Source organism: Pseudopipra pipra, chromosome 9 (assembly GCF_036250125.1).
Source record: "Pseudopipra pipra isolate bDixPip1 chromosome 9, bDixPip1.hap1, whole genome shotgun sequence".
NCBI classification, from domain to species: Eukaryota; Metazoa; Chordata; class Aves; order Passeriformes; family Pipridae; genus Pseudopipra; species Pseudopipra pipra.
Window position 1 is genome coordinate 16811987 of NC_087557.1, and position 22287 is coordinate 16834273.

At 37.9% G+C, this 22287-nt stretch overlaps 1 protein-coding gene across 1 annotated transcript in view; it reads left to right on the forward strand.

The window, feature by feature from the left end:
• Positions 1–22287, forward strand: part of ZNHIT6 (zinc finger HIT-type containing 6) — a 37573-nt gene that overhangs the window by 8914 nt on the left and 6372 nt on the right. Inside the window, exons 6-9 of the mRNA XM_064664829.1 lie at positions 3144–3212; positions 4007–4087; positions 4591–4671; positions 18473–18597. Coding sequence (XP_064520899.1) covers positions 3144–3212; positions 4007–4087; positions 4591–4671; positions 18473–18597 — 356 coding nt within the window. The remainder of the gene's footprint in view (positions 1–3143; positions 3213–4006; positions 4088–4590; positions 4672–18472; positions 18598–22287) is intronic.

Consider the following 22287-nt stretch of genomic DNA (forward strand, 5'->3'; position numbering starts at 1 on the left):
AGACTTCATGGAGTGAGCTGTTACTCAACTGCAGATGACTTGCTCAATTACGCATTTTCATTTAGAAAATGAACATAGTGCATGTCTGTTGTATTTGAAGGAAATACTACCCCAGTGAGCCATAATGGAAGATTAGGTCAGTGAGATCTGGAGCCAGGATATCTAGCTTTAATCAGAACTTGTTGTGAAGCAGCTTTGATAGCATCTACAGTTGACATCGAGTTCTATAACTGGGCAGAGATCACTGATGGTGAAAGATACTTCAATAACAGGCACCCAGCGGAGACTCCAGTGTACAGTGAAGAGGCTGTTCTAGTTCTAAGCTTCTTTTTGTCTTGCCTACTTCTACCATGTTCTTAATCTGTCTTGCCTGTTTCTGCTTGCCATTTACTTCCATTTGAAGAGAGATAGAGTCATTAACTGCAGTTTGTGTTAGCTTGCTGAAAAATCAACATTTTTGTTTTTCCAAAGTGAAACTTTTGACAAGGAATGAGTTTTTTCACTTCAGCTTCCCTGATTCATAGCACTTTCTGTGAACTGTTCCATAGACCAGATTGTGCCTGGAATGGGGAGGGAGGGCGGAAGTCTGAAAAGAACCCTCTTAAGCTGATTTTACAGCTGCAGTGATGAACTGAGTCTGCCTCAGTGAGCCCACAGGGAACCAGTCTTGCATGTGAAATGAGAACGGTTGTCACAAAGCACATTCTCACTGACACATGAAGAGTGTGCCTAACAACAGGTAGCAGATAGCTAGAAGTACTTTTCTGGAGCATTTCTTTTTTCAAGTGCCTGTGTTAGAGACAGCCCTCTTGGCCACACACATGTTTCTGTGAGCTGTGTCACAATTTGTCTGTTTCCTTTTGGGAGAGGAAGATCTGCAGTTCTCACATTGCTTTGGCTGTCTTGGTTTAAAAATTTGACAGAAAGTCCATATCACAGTAAGGGTGGGTCACTTAAGAGTAGATAAATATGGCCTGTTTGAAAAAATTGTGGAAGATGAAAAAGTGCTAGCAAGCCTCACTAATATATATTCTTTTAATAACTAAATTAACAGAACAAAACCCTCATCTAACAGTCCTTAAAGGCATTTTAATAAATGTGCCCATCATTAATGTTTCCTACAGCTAATGATGGTGACTCTGTTTCTGTGTATAAAGCTTACTAACTTTTACCTAAAGTCTGCCTGGGAAAGTGCTTTGAAATAATACCATTCCATGTTAAATGGCAGATATTAACATGTCTGAGAGGAATCACAAGCTTGTTAATCACATGTGAGCTGAACTGGTTCCATAACCCTATTGATATTCCAGTTTGCTCTGCGTGTGTGGTAGTGTTGATGCTCCCTTTAGCTGTCAAGATAAGAATTGCAAAACCTTGTTTCACTTATCTTGTAAAAACTTCCAAAATTCCACTCAGTAATTTTGAGTTATTTCAGAACCTTTTGCAGTTTGGTAGTTGAAGGTAGTATACTAACATGCAAAATGGCATAAAATTCACGGGGCCAGATACTGTGCCAGCTTCTGGGTATACATGCTATGTAATTAAGAATGTTTTCTATGTTATCCTTCAGCTCTGGTTGTACAGTCCTCTTAGTTCTTTCAGATCTGATGGGCTCTTAGTTTCACCTCCTCATTTAAGGAAGACATTCTCATTATCAGCTGCAACAAACAAGCAGAGAGAAGGGAAGAATCACAGGGCCTGATGCACAGTTCTGCTGAGGCACATGTTGCTTTGGGGACCTTGGCCTTCATTAGTTCTTTGTAGTCTTAATTATTAGCTTCTTGGAGCTAGGGTTCCTGCTTGCTCTTTTTTTGGTAACCTTCTGACTTTACTTATACTCCAGGAAGTATAAGATCAACTGTAAAGCTCAGTTTTCTCCTAAGAATAACTAGGTAAGGGATTGATTATTTGTTTGATAAGAGCACTTCATAACAAGTGCTTGCATTTAAAAATTGATATCATACTTAATTAAACTTGGCAGCTAAGTCTACTGTTTTGCTACTGGATGCACGTACACTTGTCTCTGCAACCAGCTAGAACCTGTTGGTTAATGTTTCATCTGCCTGATAAACAAATAACACAACATGTTGGAACAACACTGTGTTTACTTTTAATTGTAGTACCAGAATCTTTGGATAATTGACTGTGATTATTCTGGATACAATGATTCATTGGTCTTAAATAGTGTTGAAAAAAATAGTTAAAAAAAGAGGCAGAGAGAATTACCATTAGACGTTCCTATGCTTCACATAGATGTTTGGCCTCTGATTTCTAAATCTTTGCTGTTTGTCATGTAAAATTCTGATCCAGAGCAAAGGGCCATGAACCTTTTAGACTGTGCTTTCTCTTAGAGGATTCTTTGAGAAAGGTATTGTTATATTCGCCATACTGAATGGAAGAATTCGGAGCAATAAGAGGAAAAATGCTTTGTCTTAGGTCAGTATTGATTTCTGCAGATGAGCAAAAAGGCAGGAAGAGATTTCCTGATCTAGCAAAGTATCCTCTAGGTAATACTTCCTTTCTTAAGATTTCTGGAACTATGCTTCAGTAGCTTCTGTTCTCAGGTATTAATTATGCTAGCTGGAAAGGGAAGATTTACAAGAGCTTTACAGAGCTTTTTGTCTTTACAAAGCTTTTTATTCTGTAAAATATTTAGTCTTTCTAACTTCTCTTATACATATTATGTCAGAATGCAATTTCCTTCCTTGGCCGTGACAGACTTTCTGTTGAGGCCATCACTGCTGGGAAAAGTCAAGTCCCCTGTTTTATGTTTTTTGAGGACCTGGCCGCAGCTGGGACTTGTGGCTGTTTTTGCTGCACAGGTTTGGCAATCTGTCCTGTGTGATGTGAAATTAAAGGGCATGTGGAATATACTCCCTTTTAAAATGTGAAATACTGTTGATCAGTTAATTGGTGTATTTGTAAGGAACAGGACTTGAAATTCAGCAGGATCTGGGAGCATTGCATCTTTCAAAGGGCACTTCAGCTTCTCTGCATGTCCCTTTTATTCTTTGAAGCCATTCAAAATCTTAACTATGTATTTTCTCGTGCATCCATATTACAGGCTACCCAGCTTTATCATAGAAAAAACAAGTAGCAGTTATCAGCTAACACTAAGAATATGCATTTCTTTTTTTTTTTAGGGAGAACAAGTTCTACTGGCATTTGAAGCTCGTATTTCCTCACTGTCATGCTGAGTACACTTTAAAACGGTACAGAACTTGAAAAACAGATTTTTATAAAGTTTAAATTAATCTGCTGAAGTTGAATTGCAAAACATTTTGATCAGTTCTTATCTAGTTCTGTTACGTAAGGTAAACTCGGGAATTAATTTTAGTCTTAATTAAAAGGGCATTTAAATTTTTAAAAATGTTGAAAAGTTGTATAGTCCTTTCCTCTTTGAAAGCTAGCAGGCTTTCCAAATCAGTCAGAATGTTTGGTTGTTAATCCTTTTCTCTATATAAACAGCAGCCTGTGTATTCGTAATAGCAATACCCATACACCTAACATACTCTATTCTCATGGAGCAGATGGTCAGCAAGATTTGCCATCCCTCCTTGCCTGCACTCTGGAGCTGACCTTCATATAGGGTGAAATGGTTGCATTGTTTGCTTTGTAGGAAAGCCCACAAGCACATTTTGAAAAGGCTGAAAAATAAGCTTTTGTTGACAAATCTTTCTCCTTTTTTCCTAGCCTGAAGGGGGGTGAGAAATATGCCCTTGTCTGCTTCTAGAGCTGTAGAGGCAGCATGTTTCTATTGCAGGGTTAGAAACTAGAGATGCATCTGTATACTCCTGGTATATGCCTGTGAAATTCCAGTGCTGAAATGGAGATAAAACTGTCGATGTCTATGCAGTACTGGTACACATTTATGATCCTCCCATAAACTACTCAATTGTGCCACTCTAGCGTGCAAATATACGGGTTCCTCCAAGTGACTCATAATAGATTTTTGTGTACATGATGAACCATGTCTCACATATTTGATTTTTATCTCTGGTGAAAGGGTGCCTGATGATAAAACACTCACTGATATCCTTAAGCCGTACATTGATCCAGTGGAGTCGGATCCTGTAGTTTGTCAAAGGTGTGTATTGAATAACTTTTCTGCCTATTTCATCTAATGCACTAATAAAAGAAGGGAATGGTTCTGAATAAATACCTTAAATTAGCTGCACTTTCATCTTGCAGAGCTGAGTTCCCAGTCAACAGTACATGTGATGAAAATCACCCTAACATTCACCAACCAGCAAACCCTGGGGTATAACCACCAAATTTAAACCAGGAAAAGATTAAGAAATCGGCTCCTGGCATAAAGATCAAATAAAGTAACTAATTCTGAAAAATGTAACCATAATTAACCTCAATCAAGGGGACAGTAAATCTTTTCTTTAGAGTAATTAGAAAAACATACTAGTAGTTATAACCCTCATTTATAGGAAATACTTAGTATGTGGCAAACTGTCTTCATGAAAAAAATACATTCTTCTGGCTGTTGACATGCAAAATATATCCCTCTCTTATGGATGATAAGAAGAAAAGTCATTGTATATCACTGTTTCTTCATCTTTACTGCATTTTTCTTTTCAGATTAAAAATCTATACAGCATCTCCTCAGTCAGATGTACAAATTTTAATGAAAATAGAAAACAGGAGCCGAAACTCTGTCAGGTAAGATGGTTCTTCAGTTTGTGTGCTTACTGATTAAAAATAACAAAAAGAAATAACACATTTCTTAGTCTTTTCAATATTATGATTGGAGATTACATAATCTCATGGATTAAACTTCATGAGTAATTACTAGCTGTCTTGAAAATTATTCAGCAAAAATGCTATTTCTTTGTCTTTTACTATGTCAACATTGAAATTTCAGTGCAATTATTAAGTGTGCCTGTACCTGAGCTGCTTCAGCAGCAGCCCATGCCAGTATAACAGAACATAGGTTTGTGTTAAAGTGCTAAAAAACTGTAGACATCCATTCCCTTCTGGGAGTTCCTCTGTGGATATGTTAACCTCCCCACGAGAGTTGAAGTGATAGTTGAAGAGAGTTGTTTTTTTAAATCACTGCAGCAAAAATTGTGTATATCAGAATCCAGTCACTGCATTTGAAATTATACATTTTTCTCAAAGTTACCAGCTCATTACTCTTCATGTTACCATATTTCTGGGTGTGGGCTTTTGTCTCCAGAATTCAGACTTGTGCAGAATTGTTTTCTTTGTTTCCAGAACAGAAAATAATCCTGAACTTTAAGGAAATAATTTTTGCTGGTTTAAATACCATTTTGAACACTCCACCCTGTTGTCATTGTTACTGGAAAGGATATGTATCAGTTTAGTATCATAGCTTATTGTGGTTGACCAGTGATTCCTAGTTAGGCATCTTAAAGTACATTCTTGTCTTCAAATGTAACAAATGTAAATAATATGCTTCCCTGAAACGATATGTTATTTCTAAAGGCAGAATAAAGGTATATTAAAAGAATTTTAGTTGTAACTGAGCTTCCTGTTTGTGCTGTATTTTTTCCCCAATAACATTTAAAAATGTGTAATGTACTTTGAATTCAGGCCCAAACTGTTAATGATTTTGATTGATTTTTTTTTTCTTTTTACAATCATTATTTGAAATATGGTTGTAACATTTACCATCAGAGTTGCCAGCTAGAAACCTGTTGGTTTTAAGTGAATTTGAGGATACAGAACCATGGTTCTTACACACAGGGAAAAAACATGAAATGCCTTGGGCTGCTCAGTACCCTGTGTCTGAGGGTTACAGGTGTGGGAATAATGAGTTTTCATTTGTGGACACTGAAATTGTCAGGTACCAGCTGTTTCAGCTGAATGTTCAGAAGTCCCTGGGGCCTGATGGATTTTGTCCTGGAGTACTGAAAGACCCATTGGATGTTATGGCAAGGCCTCTCTTGATCATGTATTAAAGGTCTTGAGAGTCTGAGGAGGTACCTGCTGACTGGATGTCATGGTTTAGCCCAGCAGGCAGCTAAACACTGCACAGGCACTCAACTCAACACCCCACATCCCCAGTGGGATGGGGAAGAGAATCAGGGGAAAAAAAAAAAAAGTAAAAATCTTGTTTTGAGTTAAAGACAGTTTAATAGGACAGAAAAGTAAGGGATAATAATGATAAAATAATTAGAATATACAGAACAAGTGATGCCCAATGCAGTTGCTCACCACCCACTGCCCAGTTCCAGCCAGTTCCCAAGTAGCAGCCCTTGTCCAGCTTTGCCTTTAGTTTATACACTAACTATGTGTTTATATGTTATGGAATGTCCCTTTTGTCCAGTTGGGATCAGCTGTCCCTGCTGTGTCTTCTCCCAGCCTCTTGTGCCCCCCAGTCTACTTGCTGGTGGGGTGGGGTGAGGAGCTGAAGAGACTTTGACAATATAGTCTTTCACATTTCCTTTCTTAGGAAAGAAGGAAAAGTTGGTTTTGTAGTAGCAGGTAAAGTTTACCTTTTGATCTTTTGAAGTGGAGTATTGTAAGTTTTGTAGAAGGCTTGGGAAAAAAAGACAGTTTAATATCAAAGTTGACTATTTCTTGTGCTCATCAGTTTTGTTATTACTTAATCATTTTCCTCTTCTGAAGTCTCTATAATACTTTATTATTTCACAGATTTGAGTGAGAATTCTTCATGAAGTCAAATTAACTTTAATATTCTTAAGTTTGAGACTCATCTGTATTCCCAGAATCAGCTGGGTTGGTTGATAACAAAGTTGGAGTAGTTGGTATTTATCCCACTCAGAGAATGCAAAGTTTATAGTATAAAAAGAACTGTAGAAAGTTAAAATAGAAGAGTGTTTTGACTTGAGAACTGCAGTTCCTCACGGCAGTGAGGAAATTATGCGAATCTCTTCGTATAAGTTGGCAGAGTAGGCCCAGCTGGGGCAGTGCAGACAGGTCAAGGAAACAGCATATTGGAAGAAAATTCCTCCTCTGAAAGGAAGGAACAAAGTTTGTTTGAAATTATGGGATTGCTGTGTCAGCAGTAAATCATCTGTCGACATAAGCTGTGTCTGTGCCAGCAGGCACTCTCAGTGCAGTTGTGCCAGTGTAGCTGTTGTGACAAAGGCTCTATGAGGGAATTCAAATTTTTACTGTAGTTACATTACAGTTAAGTAAGGGAGAATTTGTTTTGATTTCTTCTCCTTTTTGTTCCCCAACCCTGGTTAAATTAGTTGGGGCGGTAATGGTCCTTATTCTATAAATCTGTGCTTGGAATTGCAGTGGAAGTACTTGTGACTGAACCATGACCAGCTTGCTGCTCAGTGGCCTTGAGTATGGAACAAAAGCTGAGTGCTAACAGAGCTCTCGCACCTTTCTTTATCCACGTTTCTTTAACAGTGGGGATCTGTTAGTTTGTGTAGCCTTGAGTGCCACTGTCAGCTCAGAGTAATTCCTCATCCTGTGTCTCACCACTCTGCAAGATTTTAGGCTGTGTTCCTGTACGTCAGAATGCTCTTCCATCACTTTGTGGGCAGACTGAAGGAGTGGGATTGGTGTAGGCTACTAGTACATCTAAGTCTACATGAATGCTGTGTTATCCACCACTTCTATGACCACCAGAAAACTTTCTGCTCCACAAGCACGAGATACTAGAAAAGCTGTAAAAATACATTGTTAAATCAAATGTTGTTTTTAGGCTTAGCAGAACCTTTTCAAAAAACTACTTTTCATAGTTACAATTGCATATTATTGAGGAAAAGCAGTGGTGTTTTGGAGAGCATCTAAGCAGGATTATTATAGGTTACAAAATGTTAGTCTTTTAGTTTTAAGATAAGTATGCTACAGAAGGATTTTAGTATTTCCTGCAATTGTTTATGAAACAGGAGTTTGTGGTTTAGTTTTGGCTGTTTTCTGTGTTTCACAGCAAATGGCCCTTTTAGTTTGAAGGTCCTTTGTAGAATGCTTTAAATTTTTTGGGTCTTTTTTCTCCAAAAATTCTAATTAACCACATAGTACAGATTTCTGCTTTCTCACAGTTTTCTGCAGAACTTCAGAAAACCACTGTTGTGCAGGTATCATGGGTAGCTGCCAAAGACAGTGCTTGCTTTCCTCAAGCTACGTGTCTTTTATCATCAGTGGGGACAGTTCTTAGAAAACGTTGTGATAAGCTCTTATTTCTGTCTTCTCTAAAACCAGCTTGTAAGAATTCCTTTCAGTATTAAGTAGTAGCACTCCACAGTTACCTGGGGTAACTGAAAGCATTATTTCTCCTCTCCTTCCTACCTGTTATCTAATGCTCTATAACTGTTAGTTACATTTGATAGTCTTCTCATTAACTACATGTACTTTATGAGGAATCTTATGAAAGAGGATTTGAAAAAACGAGCGTTATGCTATTATCTTCTTCCTTTAAAACCTTGGAAAAAATCTGCATTTGAATGGGTCAGAATAGTTTTCCATTTGGTACTGCTTGCTTCTATCACCTGTTATGCAATGTTTAGTTGGTGATTGGTGTCCATTCTCTCCTCAGCTGTAACTATTCCAAGAAAGGTTTAACTGCTGCCTCTTGGATGATTTTTACAGTCTACATTCTTTTATAAGTAGTATTTTCTTTCTTCAGGATAGATTAGTGTCCTGACTATCTTCAGACCTTTATTTGGGTTGCCTTCAAAGTGACTTCATATGGTAAGAATATTGCTTTTTCCACTAAGGAAAGGAAAGATGCAATGGCTAAATTATACAGTCTGGTTTGGGAAATACAGGTTCTCATTTTCCTGAGGATAGCCTTATCAGGCCAATTTACAGTAGATACTTTGGTATCTCTTTTACTGGGTTCAGTAACATCTTGCACAAATCTAGTTTAGATCCTTTACTCTTTAATCACATGCATTTAGTTTAATAGAACTAAAAAATAATGCTTTCTTAAGGATCAGTGTTAAGTCTTTTGTATAATAATGTTCTTTTTTGCCTATTCCAAATGGCGTGCGAATGTTTTTTCAGAATAAGTTGTTGTAGAGAACTTTTTGGGGATTTGAAGATAGGAGTAGACACTGACAGGATATTTAGATGCCTGGAAAATATAGATGCCTGGTTGGCTTAAGAGCTTTGCAAAGCCCACTGCTTTCAGTGGACCACATCCTTGAAGGAGCTGGAGTACAGAGTGTTACCAGATTGTATCCTGTCACTTTCCTGTTGTAAAACTCCCACACCATACAGGGATGTATATAGAATCAGTTGTAGAATTGTTTTCTGTGTCAGTAGTACTGCTGCAGCTCATGCTTCAATTACTCAGAAAGCAAAAAAAAAAAAATCAAAGGAATTTTTGTGCCAGTTCCAGCGTCAAGGTGCTTCTTACTCTCTGTGGTGACACTGGCTGGTGCACATGAGAACACTGGCGCGTTTGCCACTTACTTCTGGTGGACCACAGAGTAGAAAATCTGCTAGGCAAGTATCAGAGGTTCTTCTCTACTGAATGCCATTGCTTTATGGTGGTGAAGACTTACTTTGCTTTAACTGATTCAATGCAGTTGTTTCCCAGAAGGCTGGATGATGTTAGTAATTCTGGAGCACTTCCCTGTCTCAAGATCAGCTGGCAGAAATGAGAGTTATTTCCTTGGATGACTGAGTTTCTGTGCTCAAAGAGAATTTTCTTTTGCAGTCTGTTGTTTTTAAATAACTAAGGGTTAGAGGACATCAGTAGGTCTCAGTAGTCACAGTAATAGATTTAGAAAGGTGAAGCTTTTTGCTTTAGTATGTGCAGATAAGCCAGCAGACTTTTGGATAATCATCTTGGAATTCAGAAAGTAGTAGAAGTGTAATGGAACTAAATCCTTTTTAATGTAGTATTTAGCATCTTTATGTCCCTATCCTTAAAAATGTCTATTAGTTACCTGTTTTGTCAGTGATTTTAAGATTATAGAAAAAGCTGTTATATTGAAATACATTGAAGGTAGCCTCAAATATTGATATGTTAGTGTTTCCCTTAATTTTTCATACCGTCTTCATAGGGCACTTCCTTCTGCATTAGCATTTATGAGTAGCTTCATGTAAAACCAAGACAGCATATAGTCTGCTTTCTGCTTTTCATATAAAACTCAGTTTCTTTAAAAAGTCACTGCTCTTAGTGCAGTACATGGATCAGTTCTTCTTACCATCTTATTACAACCTTGTTTCAAAAATAGTACTTCATCTAGCAAAACAAATGTGCTAGAATTGGCATGTTTCAAGCATAATTTCATCCTTTGCATTTTCTGCAAATGTTGAAAAATGTGGGGTGGTGTATTTAAGATTCTCTAGTCTTACCCTGGAAGCAATTTCTTTTCACATTTGTGTAGTACGTGATATACATGAGACTGGAATTAAGGATACAAATCCCTGGTTGAACTGCTGGCCTTGGCATGAGTTGGAACAGACCCCAAGCTGGCTTTAACCTATGCCAGAAGATTGACAGTAGAATTCATTACTCCTCTCTAGCTTGCAGCAGCTGGCACAAAAGGAGCTCTGCCAGCTTTACAAAAGCAGGGAGCTAGCTCACAATAGTCATTCTTCACTGCATAACTGTAGTCAGGCACTGGTGACTTTGTGCTGTTCAAGGGGAAATAGAATTTGGTCTGTTCAAGGGAACATAGAATTTGGTCTATAGTCTGTTTCTTAAACACAGCGTTCCTGTGTACTAATACTTGCTGCTTTTTTTTCCCAGAGTGCTAGATTTTGGGTCGTGGAGTTTTCCTGTTAAAACTTCAACTTTTCTTACTGAATACTTTGTTACGTTTTCCTGCAGGTTATTTCAAGCTTTCGAGTTTGTTACTGCAACCATTTCAGTGTCATTTTTCACATGCTCCTTCTTTATCTGAAAATCAGTCTCTCTGCTGACAAAAGCGATGCAGAGCAACAGATGCCAGGTTACACAGCTTTTACTGTAAAAAACACTCACTTTTCCTTCCTAGCTACTTACGTTTTTCATTGGAATCCTGTATTACACAACATAGATGGAAAGCAGAAAACTAGTAATTGCTGAATGTGTGTGTATGGTCTGAATCTGTAGCATGCATAGCTAAATGTGTCAGATGTCTGACTATAATTACTTGACCTTTCAGAAGATTTTTGGGATTATTCAAATAAAAACCCAGAGTTTGTCTGTTTTACTATCTTGAGCAATCATTCATTTTTTTCTTGAAAGAGATTCCTTTATGAACCAGTTGACGCCTGTTTTTTTAAAAGTAACAATCCAGTGTTTTGTAACCCATGCTGAATTCTTTTGGATGAACTGTTTTATAATTAATGGTATTGCATTAGAGTTGCTAGAGTGTTGCTGACTGAGACATTTATTGCAGAAAGATTTATTTGAAGTCATAGCCTCTGCTCCCAAATTCTGCTGTCTGTATTGCAGCAAGTTAAATTCAGACAGCTAGCAGAGGAGGAGTACATACGTAGAGAGATGGAGGATGAGATAACAATAAAAGTGTCACAGTTGGCTTCAGCCAGTGGTTTGACCTGTCCAGTCATGTAGTGGTGTTCTGTAAGCACCACAAGCAGACCCTCAGACCCTTCATGCTGCAAAAAAGGTAGGCAGGCCTCAAATTCTAAAACACAAAACTACACTGTATCCTCTTTTTTTGCATCATAACTGGGCTTGAAGCATGGGAGCAGCCTACCCAGCACATGCACAGGCAGATTTTCTGTCCTCTCTCCTAGGAAATATGCATCTAGGAAAGGCTTTTTCAAGAACAAATCTTGTGGTTTGCTCCAGCCTGCCATCTCTACTGGGGAGAACTGGCCTGTATGTATGTACTGTGTAACATATGCATAGTATGGAAATTCATGTACTGTGTAGCATGCAGTACATATACTGCATATAAAACAGACTTGAAGGCAAGAAAACAGGCTATGAAATTCAAGAAAATATTGCAGTTGGAAAAACCCTGTTGAATAATGTGTTGCCCCTTGGCTGAGGGAAGGAGCTGGTAAAAATGAGCTGTAGAGCAGAAGTAATGTTCAAACTATTTGTCCTATTCCAGTCCAGCATAAGTGTCATGAGATGTGTTGAGGGGTTTAATTCAACTGTGTGGGGTGCTGTTAAAATATTTTTCTGAAGGAAAAGGAGGATTTTCTGCTGGTTTCTTGGAAGAAAAAGACGTGATGAGATGCTATCATAAAGTTTGCAGAGTTTTTCAATTTTGGGGACCAGGAACATGGGGAGGTTGAAGTAAGAGGCTTCTAGAAGCAAAGATACAAACTCTGTCCTGGGCTTGAAGTGATAGGCTGAACTTAGAATCTGCAGTACTGTGAAACATGGCATCACAGCCATCACTGTTTTCACAGAGGCAAAGTAGAGGAAAACTTCTTTGTGTTCTTGTCAGGAAGGAGAAAACCTGTTATTTCCTCCTGATGCTGCCAAAGGGGAATCCCTCTGTTTTTTTCTCTTTCTTGACGGAAATGAACAAGGGCTTATTGTTTCAGTGTTTGACCTTCCTGCTTGTTTGCCAAGAGAATAATTTGTTTTCTTTAATTCATAGCTTTTCCTTTTCATTGTAAAGCGTTAGTAACCCATTGCCTTAATGGAAGATTTATGGCACTGTGATTCCCATGCAAATAAGTATAAGTTTGTGTATGTTTCCACCACTCAGTACAGTGTTAAAGGTATTCAGGCTCTCTCCCTATGAACCAAATTTGGAAGTTAATATTTGCTATCTAGGGATTCAAAATAAGAGAGATATCAATTCTTCCTGAAGTGGTAGTTCATTAAATTAACCCAAGCATAATAGCAAAAGTGTTGCCAATTTACAATGACTGATTTCTCATCAGTTTTATATTTCTCTTTATTTTAGCAGTGCACTGCTTGCTTTCATTAATTTGTCAAATGAGATTTAACCTATTAGTTTTCTGAGCTTTATGTATTAGGAGTTTTTCGTTGCAGCCTTTGATATCCCCTGGTGTGATCTGTACGTCTTAAAATTATTTACAGGTATGTTCCATGAGGCTCTGTAACAGAGTGCTGTAATTAAACTAGACTTACAGCATTGGCTTTTTCCCTGTGATCATGCCAGTATTGTATTAATGGTACAAGTTTCATATTTTGACTTCCCTGCACTTTTGGGGAACCATGCACAGATTTTACTTGTACTAAATATGCCACTGATACCTTTTCAGTTTCTGAAACTTCAGGCATTCATCTGCAGTAGTCAGCTCACTCTCTTATTAATGAGAACTTTTGCCTTGTGAAAATTTCATTCTGGCTTTAGGCCTTCTGGCTATCATTAACTCAGGTTGTTTTGGTGCTTTATCTAAGTCATATAGTAGCCTTACATGATTGTGATGTACCCTTTTTCAGTATCTCAGCTCTATAACATTTAAAGAGTTGTAAACCTTGAGCTTTTGAGCAGTTTGTAAAGCTGCCTGGCTTCAGAAAGCAAGTAAATTCCCTTGTGTGGAAGGAACTATTGCCGTGATGCAGTTGAATTATAGGATCTTTACTTGCTGCTGGATTTTTGTTCCTTCTTTTCATTATGTCATAAGAGATGAGGAAAGTATTTGCATTCTTGAAATTCAGTATCACTTTATTTCTGTATTCTTTGAACCAAATTCTGCCAAATGCAAGAAACTGACATTTGCTGGTTTCACATTTTCCTTTTGTTTTGTTGTCCTTTCTTTTATAACTAAAAGATGCAGAATGTTCTGTACTTCAATTAATCTTTAAATCATTGTGCGTCCTGAATCCTTTTACCACATCACTCTTAAAGCTCAGTCCACTAAATTGTTGCACCAGTTGCCTTATCTCCTTTATGGGTTTTGCCATCAATTGATACATTTTTCCATTATTGTCATTAAACAGCTTTTACTCTGCTTTTCTTCTTTGTGCAATTGCCTCATTCTCAAGAGGTTTAAACAAGGACAGCCTTTGTGCTTCTATCGTGATGTACTTGTAGTGTTATTTTGCTTATCTCTTCTTTCTGCTTACAATTTTCTAGGGTAGAAGTGAACAAACCATTAAATCTTTCTGGACATCTACTATTGTGTCAAATAATTCAGGTGACAATTGGTGTTCCTGCTGTCTTCACCTGGGTATTATTTTTTTTCTTCCAGGATGTTTTAACTCCCTGAAATATATTAGTAATAAGAGGGGGTTTGTGAGTTCAGTTTTTCTTTTCCCCATTTTACACTTGAGTTTTTAGCAGTTCTTAGATTTCCCTAGTAGCAGAGCCTCTTACAGCCCATAAAAGAGAGGAGACACTGGATTGTTACACCTGGTCTTAAGATGGTCTTTGTTTGAGGATGACCTGTGGCCAAAATATGGCAAGAAAAAGGAACAGCTTCATGGTTTTCTCGTTATTTAGATGTGCCTTTATGTATTCTGTGTATGTAGGTGTAGTTGGGAGATGGTCATAATATCCAGCATGCTTTCCTGATATGCTGGCAACTTTTCTTCCTGTACTTTTTTAGTTGATTCTTAGCAGGACTTGTGGTCCAAATGGTTTCTAAGAGAAGGTTTCTTGCTCTAATTTTCCTTTTTTTTTTCCAGAAAAAGCACATTTTTGATGGAAGTGTTACTTAAGATGGGGATTTGACTTGAAAAGGGATTGGCCAGGCATCTGGTCTTTATCAGTATTGGTTGAGTTATGCAAGTATCAATAGTATGGAGGAGAAGTTAGTGAACATTTGTTGAGGCAAATTATGGAGCCCCTAGACCAGGAGAAGACACATAACCAAGAGTGGAAGGAGGAGCTAGCAGGTTTTATATATTTGTGTAAACTGTAGTATAATTTTTTTCATGTTAAAATATCAGCTCGAATTAGGTTCCCATCCTCCTCCTTTAAAAGAGTTTTCAGACAGGGTACTCTTTCATACTGTTTTGCTGTTGATAAGAGTTAGTTATAAAGGAAGTATTACAGCAAGTCTTTTGTTTGTTTGTTTCTGAGATCTCTGATGGTTTGTTCATTGAATTTTCTAATTTTTTCATGTATATGGACTAATAAAATTTACAGTCTTAGGCTTTTTAGAATGTCAGAATCCTAGTGACAAAGCGAAGTACATTGTGTCAATATATTGCATTTATTTTCTGCCATACAACCTTCATTTCATACCTAATTCGAGTGCATTTCCCTACTTCCATGTTCACCAAATCATAACCACACGAAGAGGTTATTCACCACTTAGGAATGAAAGTCCATCTGTTAGTTATTATCTTTGCTGTACTGCAGCACTTCAGAATGAATGCTTGGGAGAGACTTTAAATGCCATACCCAGTCTTTGCCCTCTTCTAAGTGAATGCCGATACCTAAGAAATGCTACCCTCTTTGGTCTGGGAAAAAAAAAATCCTTCGTTCTTCCCATAAGTTAGCGTAAGTTTGGTTGTGGATTTTTAAGACTAGGCTCAAAATAGATAGCGTGATTTATTGTATCTGAGTTATGCCAAGTAAATACCTCGATGTTTCCACTCAGTTCTAGGAAGAAAAATCATCTTTGTTTAAAATATGTGCAAGGGGTTTAGTTGATCTCTTTCACAGGAAAATCATGAACGTCATTATACAAACATGCATTTTAGTAATATTTACAGTTACTTAGATAGCTAAAACTTGTTTGTTCTCTTTTCAGTGTCTAGAAGACTAAACTAAAGAAATAACATGGTTGCAATTCGTCTTTAATTCCAAATTGCAGATTTTTCTTTATTATTATTAAAATAAAAGTTCCTGTAGATGACATTCAGGAAAACCTGATCAGCAGGGAATTTCCTGCTGTCTGAATTCAAGGAGACAAGTTACGCCACTGCAGTGATAGCCACAGGCACCATTTGAGGGGAACTTGTTGTGATGCAGTGACCTAATGCGGCATTCCTGCCTGTGGGAGACAGATTATGAGACTAAATTGTTGAATTCCTGGAAGGTGGTGGAATAACTATAGATAGTGAAGCTAGCCTTTGCAGAAACTCATAGATGCTATCAGAAGTGCAGACCCACATTAATTTTAGTATTTTCTGAAAGGTAACAAAGCTGTTCATAGAGCAAATAGAGCAGTTTATATGGGAACTGATGTAGGATTGCTGAATCTTGCTAAATTTTCTCAATTATCACAATTTTTGTAGGCTTTTAAACTGCCTACTGGCAGGCAATTTCTATTTAATTTTTGTCCTTCAAAAAGAAGTTATTACTCTTTCATTCCAGCTAAAATCAAAAGCTGTTGTCTGCTAAGATCATCTCTTTGTGGTCCCTATAAAGGGAGTCGTTTCTTATTAAAAAGAAATCCAGGCCTCTTTATTGCTTCGCGACATGGGCATAAAGCCTTGCTTAGGGCAAGAAAATAATCAGGAAAGTGTATCATTAGATGGTGGGTGTTGTTCAGGAAGGCTGAGGGAAGGTATGGAAGGGAGAGAGAAATATGTGGAAAGTAAATACCAGGGAGGAAAGAAGATTGAGAGAGAAGGTGCAAAGAGAAATGTCACTGAGTACAGGGATCAGGAAGCCATAGTGCAGACAATCTGCATGAACTGGGCAGTGGGAGAAAAGAGAAAGCAGGGGGAGGGTTTAAAAGAAAGATGTGAAATTGGGTATTAAGGCCATGGTTGTGTTGGCATGGTCTGTTAGTTTGGAGCCAGGCTTATCCCAAGTCCATCCTGGCATGAAGGGCTGAAGGAGCTTGTTTAGGATGACAGCTTCAGTTAAATTGGTTCCTGCAGCTGGTCCTGGAGCATGGAAGAGTCCAAGTGAAAGGATAAACTTATGCTGGTTATTAATTTTACTGGATCGTCACTTGAAATGTACTGTGAAGGAAGGGCCTGAAGAACATTGCAGCTCATTGTGGATTCTGCTGCTCGTTGCAGCTCTGCCTGTGGTGAGACCAATTTGCTGCACATACAGGAAAGGACCTGCCATTCCAGTGTTATCCTACATCCTCAGCTCATCCTGGTGAATAATCATTACAGGAAGTTATAAGACTTGTAAAAATGCCATTTTGTGTTTCTCCAAACCGGTGTAGCCTTTTCATAAGTAAAAATTGAAAAGAGAACCTTACAGGGCAGTCTTCTTTTACCCATAAGTCTCTGTTGTTCACCCTCTGATGTATGACCTTGTTCTAGTCCTGGGATAAAATCAGGAAGATTTTTATCATGACAAGGTGTTCAGAGATAACCTGAAAAATCAGTCTTGCTCAGGAGCTGTCCTTAATTAGACTTTGGAATTGATGTGACAAATACTAGTTTTGTTTTGAGATCTCTTAAGCACAGTCCAGGAAGCGGCTGGCAGGTGGATTAGCAGAAAACCTCAACTTGCACTTGTGTTTGAAGTAGGGAATGTGGTAGACTGAAGTCTTGGATAGCACAGACAGCAACAGCCAAGTTTAAATAAGAGAAGCATTAAGCTCCTTTGTTATATTCTTCCTGAAGTTGACAGCCCACATTATGCACTAAGAATTTAGATGTTTTCTCTGTCACTGTCAACCAATAAAATTTACTTTAAAAACAATAAAGATAAAGCTCTGACTCAGTGATCTAACACTTCAGTAATTTACTATCATAAAATAGTTTTAAGTACAAATGTTTTATCTTATGCCAAGCTGGACGCTAAAGATGTTTTGTCTAAAATATGAGATAATGGAAAGTGTATTGTGGCATGTGAATTACTTTAGCCTCTTGGTGGTAAATGTTTGCTTAACCATAAAAGAATGTGTTGAGGTCCTTGCCAAAGGAAAGGTATTGCCATACTTTGCATTTAAGGTACTGTAAATAAAGCAGTAAATATGTTTCTTTTCATGTATGTTAATACACAAGTTATGAATGCATTCATTCAATAAGATATATAATATACTGTTATCCTTTTTAAAGGGTTTCAGTAAGAAGAGGTCATAATTACTTTGGCTTGAGTGAAACATGAAACCAAATATTTTCATGATGATTTGAAGTTGAATATGAGAGAATTTTTGCTCAAACTAAGTCTCCCTTAAATCCCAAGAACTCAAATCCTGTTTTACCCTCAGTATTCTAGTTGTGTGCTGACTCCTGATGTATTGCTCTTAATCACACATTACTGTAAATCATTAAGTGTATGAATCCTTCACCATCCAGTGTTGGTTTTGGCAAAAGAAAATACAACTGCATAGTATTCTAATGATCAGAGGAGATACAGCAGCCATGGGCAATACTACACGTACTGCCTGCAGTATATTTGGTTTTGGACTTAATTTGCCTTTGGCTGATAAAATAGCTTAGTGGTAATTTAATAATGCTGATTGCAGAAAGAATTGCATAACTCGAATTGCAGTGTGATAATATAAGAGCATCCTTTGGATGCTGCTCTTATAGGAAGTGAAGGCAACAGGGTCCCACCTTCAGAGGCCTTTGAAATACCCTTCCTTTCCCTAAAATCTCACATCCAGTTTTCCAGTTAGAGTGTTGGGAGAAAATATTACAGTTTGAGGAAATAATTGTGCTCAGAGAGCTTTTTGATATTTTCTTTTCCCAGAAAATGTATGTTATGTCCTTGCTAGTATTAAAATCCAAAATAAACTTCCTGTTATTTTTAAGGTACAATGAACTGGATGCCAGTAGAAGCCTCTTAGACAATTTGAAAGGCAAAGTAATAATTGAGTATCCAACATTATTTGTGGTCTTGAAAACACTGAAGAATGACATGGTGGTTCTTGGCAAAGGTGAGCATATATATATTTCCTGTTATGCTATACTTAGATATTTTACTTACAGAAACAGTAATTAAGGGTATACCTATTAATAATGTCAGAAATGGGCAGTATGTTTTATATTTCACTCTGAATCAAAACAATTGCTATAAAAAAGCTATTATGAATGCTTTGTCTTAAAAATACTGACTGATGACCTACATCCATTAGCTGTGTTGTATGTGTTTTTCTAACTTTTTTTACTGGTACTTTATTCTTTTTCTAAAAAAATATTTATAGCCTTTAAAGTAAAACAACTCTTCAGACTTGTGCTAATTTTTTTATGTAGCAAAGTCAGGCTGTCTGGGGAAGATGAGTTTCAAGTAAGCCTGGTAATCTTGCATCCTGGCATAGTTCCTAACTTTGGACAAATAATTCTGAATTGTGGGATATTTATTAGGAATCATAATGGAAAAGTAGGTTTTGGGGTGGGTTAAAAGCACAGTGTTATCTTTTGAAATTTACTTGAGGGAAAACTTTCATCTTGGAGTTAACTTGAAAGAGATTCCAGGTCTAGCAAGAATTTGTATTTTAATTTTTAAGTGAATTTCCATTGTTCTCCCCAGTATAAAGGCTTCTTTCTGCAGCTGCTGAAATAGGGAATCAGTTCTCTTGTCTCCTAGTCCCCCACCTGGTCACCTTAGCTGTCAAATTCCATACTTTTCAGTAGTGAGCCAGCCTGTAATTTTTACAAGTTTTTGAGGAAAAGCTTTGAGATATATTTGCAATTACTGTTTCCCTGTGGCAGCTCAATCGTGGCTCTGTATCTGTATGATTTAACTGAATAAATATGTGACTGAGAATATTGTACCAGTGATACTGAGCTTCCATGGATCTTGGCTGTTCTGGCTAGATTACACTGAGTGATCCACTAAGTGAGGGCAACCTGCTCTCAAAGATATGGCGTGTAAAAATTCATTGGGCTGTGCACTGCAAGGGCTTCTGAGAGTGAGACGGTGTGCCAGGGGATAAGGTAGGAGTGTTGTCTACATGACTGGGTCTACTGATACCCTGGGAGTGCACAAACAAACACTGGAGTACATGAAACTAGGTATTTTTGTATTTATCCATTATTTCTTGATATAGATCCCTTGCTTTTCATTAGTCAGCCCTACCCTTATGATTTTGAGATCAGGAGGGAATTACAATTGATTGACTCATATACTTAATCTGAATAGGGTTGTTGTCATTGTCTCCTGAGCTAATAGGGAGGTTGTCCTTTTAAGGGTATAGATTCAAGTAAAGTGTTGATTGAACAACTGTATTTTGAGGTCATGCTGCAGCAGCACCTAGCTGATTCTGTAAAAGGCAGAGAAGGGGAAGAGAGAGACAGTAATAGCTGGGGAAAGCTCTGTCACAGGGCAGGGCAAGTGTGTATCTTAAGGACAGTAAGCTTCCTCTGCTGCAGGGATCATTGGGTTAGCAGTCATCCCTGAAGCTGGTATTCTAGGAACACTGACAGCTATTTCAGATTTTGAGAACTATTAGTTTTCTTTTGTTTTTCATTGTTGTTTTAACTGTTTCTATATATTCCATAAAAAAGAATTTAATAGCTCTCTATTGAGGTGTCTTGGGTATAACACAGCAAAAATTATGGCAAAAATATCATGATTTTTGCAACTTTTATCATAACTTATTTTTGTCATCTTCTCAGTTAGGATGACAAACTCAGCCTTGAGTTTGTTTTGGATCCTGTGCTCTTGGAATTTTTTCTATTAAGAGTGGAAGCCTGTGACACTAACTTCAGATTCTTTCAGAAAAACTGTGTTCAGAACATGAATATAAAACTAGGAGGGCTTTTTTGTTGCTATTATTCTGTCTGAAGACAAAATACCACTTTTGTTGAAGTGTGTCACAATCAGTGTACTCTTCTGTTCTGTGTCATGCTTACAGAATATAGGAGGAAAAAAACCAGTTTTCATTTTGCTTTAGCAGTTGCATTCACAGATAATTGCTAAGAGTGCAAATCTTGAGTTCATCTCCAGACTGTCCAGGGAGAAGTCTGTTGTAATCAGAGAGGTATTCTAGCCCCTTCCCATCTCCCAAGAAGTGACCTTTCTGCTACAGCATCTTCTGTGCTTCCTGCAGTCCAGTTTCTTTGCCATGTATGGCTTTTTATATCAGTTGCATGCTCCTCCTAAGCCATCCATCCTGCTCTTGCTTATCCTATTTCTACCAATACTGCCTTTCCTTTCTGCCTTACTTGTGCCCCTGGAGGGACACTTGTCTCGCTCAGAGCGCCTGTCCGGCTGACCTCCCTTTGCATTCCAGGCAAACAGCTGCCACATTGATGAGTGGATGTCTGGCAGGGTGTCTGCTGCAGTATGAGGGCTCAGCTACCATAACCCTTCTGACTCTCCTGGCAAGGGACCCAGGCTGGAACAAGGAACAAAGTCATGTGGGAATTTTAATTGCTAAAATATTGTTTCTTTACTGAGCAGTCTCAGATCTACCCCCTTCCTCGGGAAGAACAGAGGCAAGTTTTTATAGCAACAGGCACACGTTGGGGAAAGATCACCATTCTACCTGTGATTCAAGTAGTAACCCCCAAAGACTGGGGGAGAGCTAGAGCTGGACACCTTCAAAGAGAAGCTGCTAAAATTTAATGAACATGAAGACTTTTTCCTCTCCTTTTTTTCAGAAATGGCTGATGTATTTTGGCTGAAACTTTCAAGTAAATAAGGAAAATAAGGATTGAGAACAGAAACTGCCACTGAAAAATCCGGAGTTTAAATTTTTAATTATAAGTAAACTGCAGACAGTTTTATGGTGGAAATGGGCAATCTTAATTTATAGGCAATGCTATCAGCACCATACAAATATGTTCTTTTGAGTGAAGACAGTCCATAATTCCTGTTAAATAAAACTTATTGTAACAGACAAAAATAAAGCTAAAATTTGTCTGTTGAGCTTTGCTGTGAGTCAGAAGATTGCCACATTCTTTTATGTGATGTTTTGATGCTTGACTTGCTTAATAGCAAAACCTACAGGTGCTCTGATTTCAGCATACAAGGTCAGTCATGGCTGAAGATAGTAGGGGATTATAGAAGCTTTCACAGGACTTAGGGGCAAAAACAATCCTTACTTTTTGCATTGCTCAGTACATATCTGGCATATAAATGTTAATTGATTATACACTAGATTTAATGTAGACAAAATGTGACCTCTGATGTTTCTGGGTGAAATGCCTCTATTTTCTTGAACAAATTCCTTGGAAACTGTACAGGTGCACACTGTGTCCTATGTATTATCCATGTTTGCCAGCTGTAGAACTTATCTTGACAAGACAGTAACTATACTTCATCAGCTCCCTTTCTCATAATGAAGCATCTGACACTAAATGCTCAAACAGGTCTTTAAATTCATAGTCAGATCAAATACTGAAAATAACAATGAGAGCAGAGAGCAGAGTGCGAATCATGGGCCTGCTTTGCTATAGTTTATTTTTGTGCTGCTTGAGTGTCACCAACCAGTGGCATTTGGTGACCTCACTACAAGGTGACCAGGGTCAGTGCTTGTTAAAGAAGGATTCATGGGGTGTGAGGCTGAAGACCAGTTTTGGAAATGAGTGCTTCGCTGTATGATCTCAGCAGAGCACAATAGCCATGCCCTAAAGCACAAGTTGTTGTGCAGCTTGAACCTCATCAGCCTTAGCTATGGATT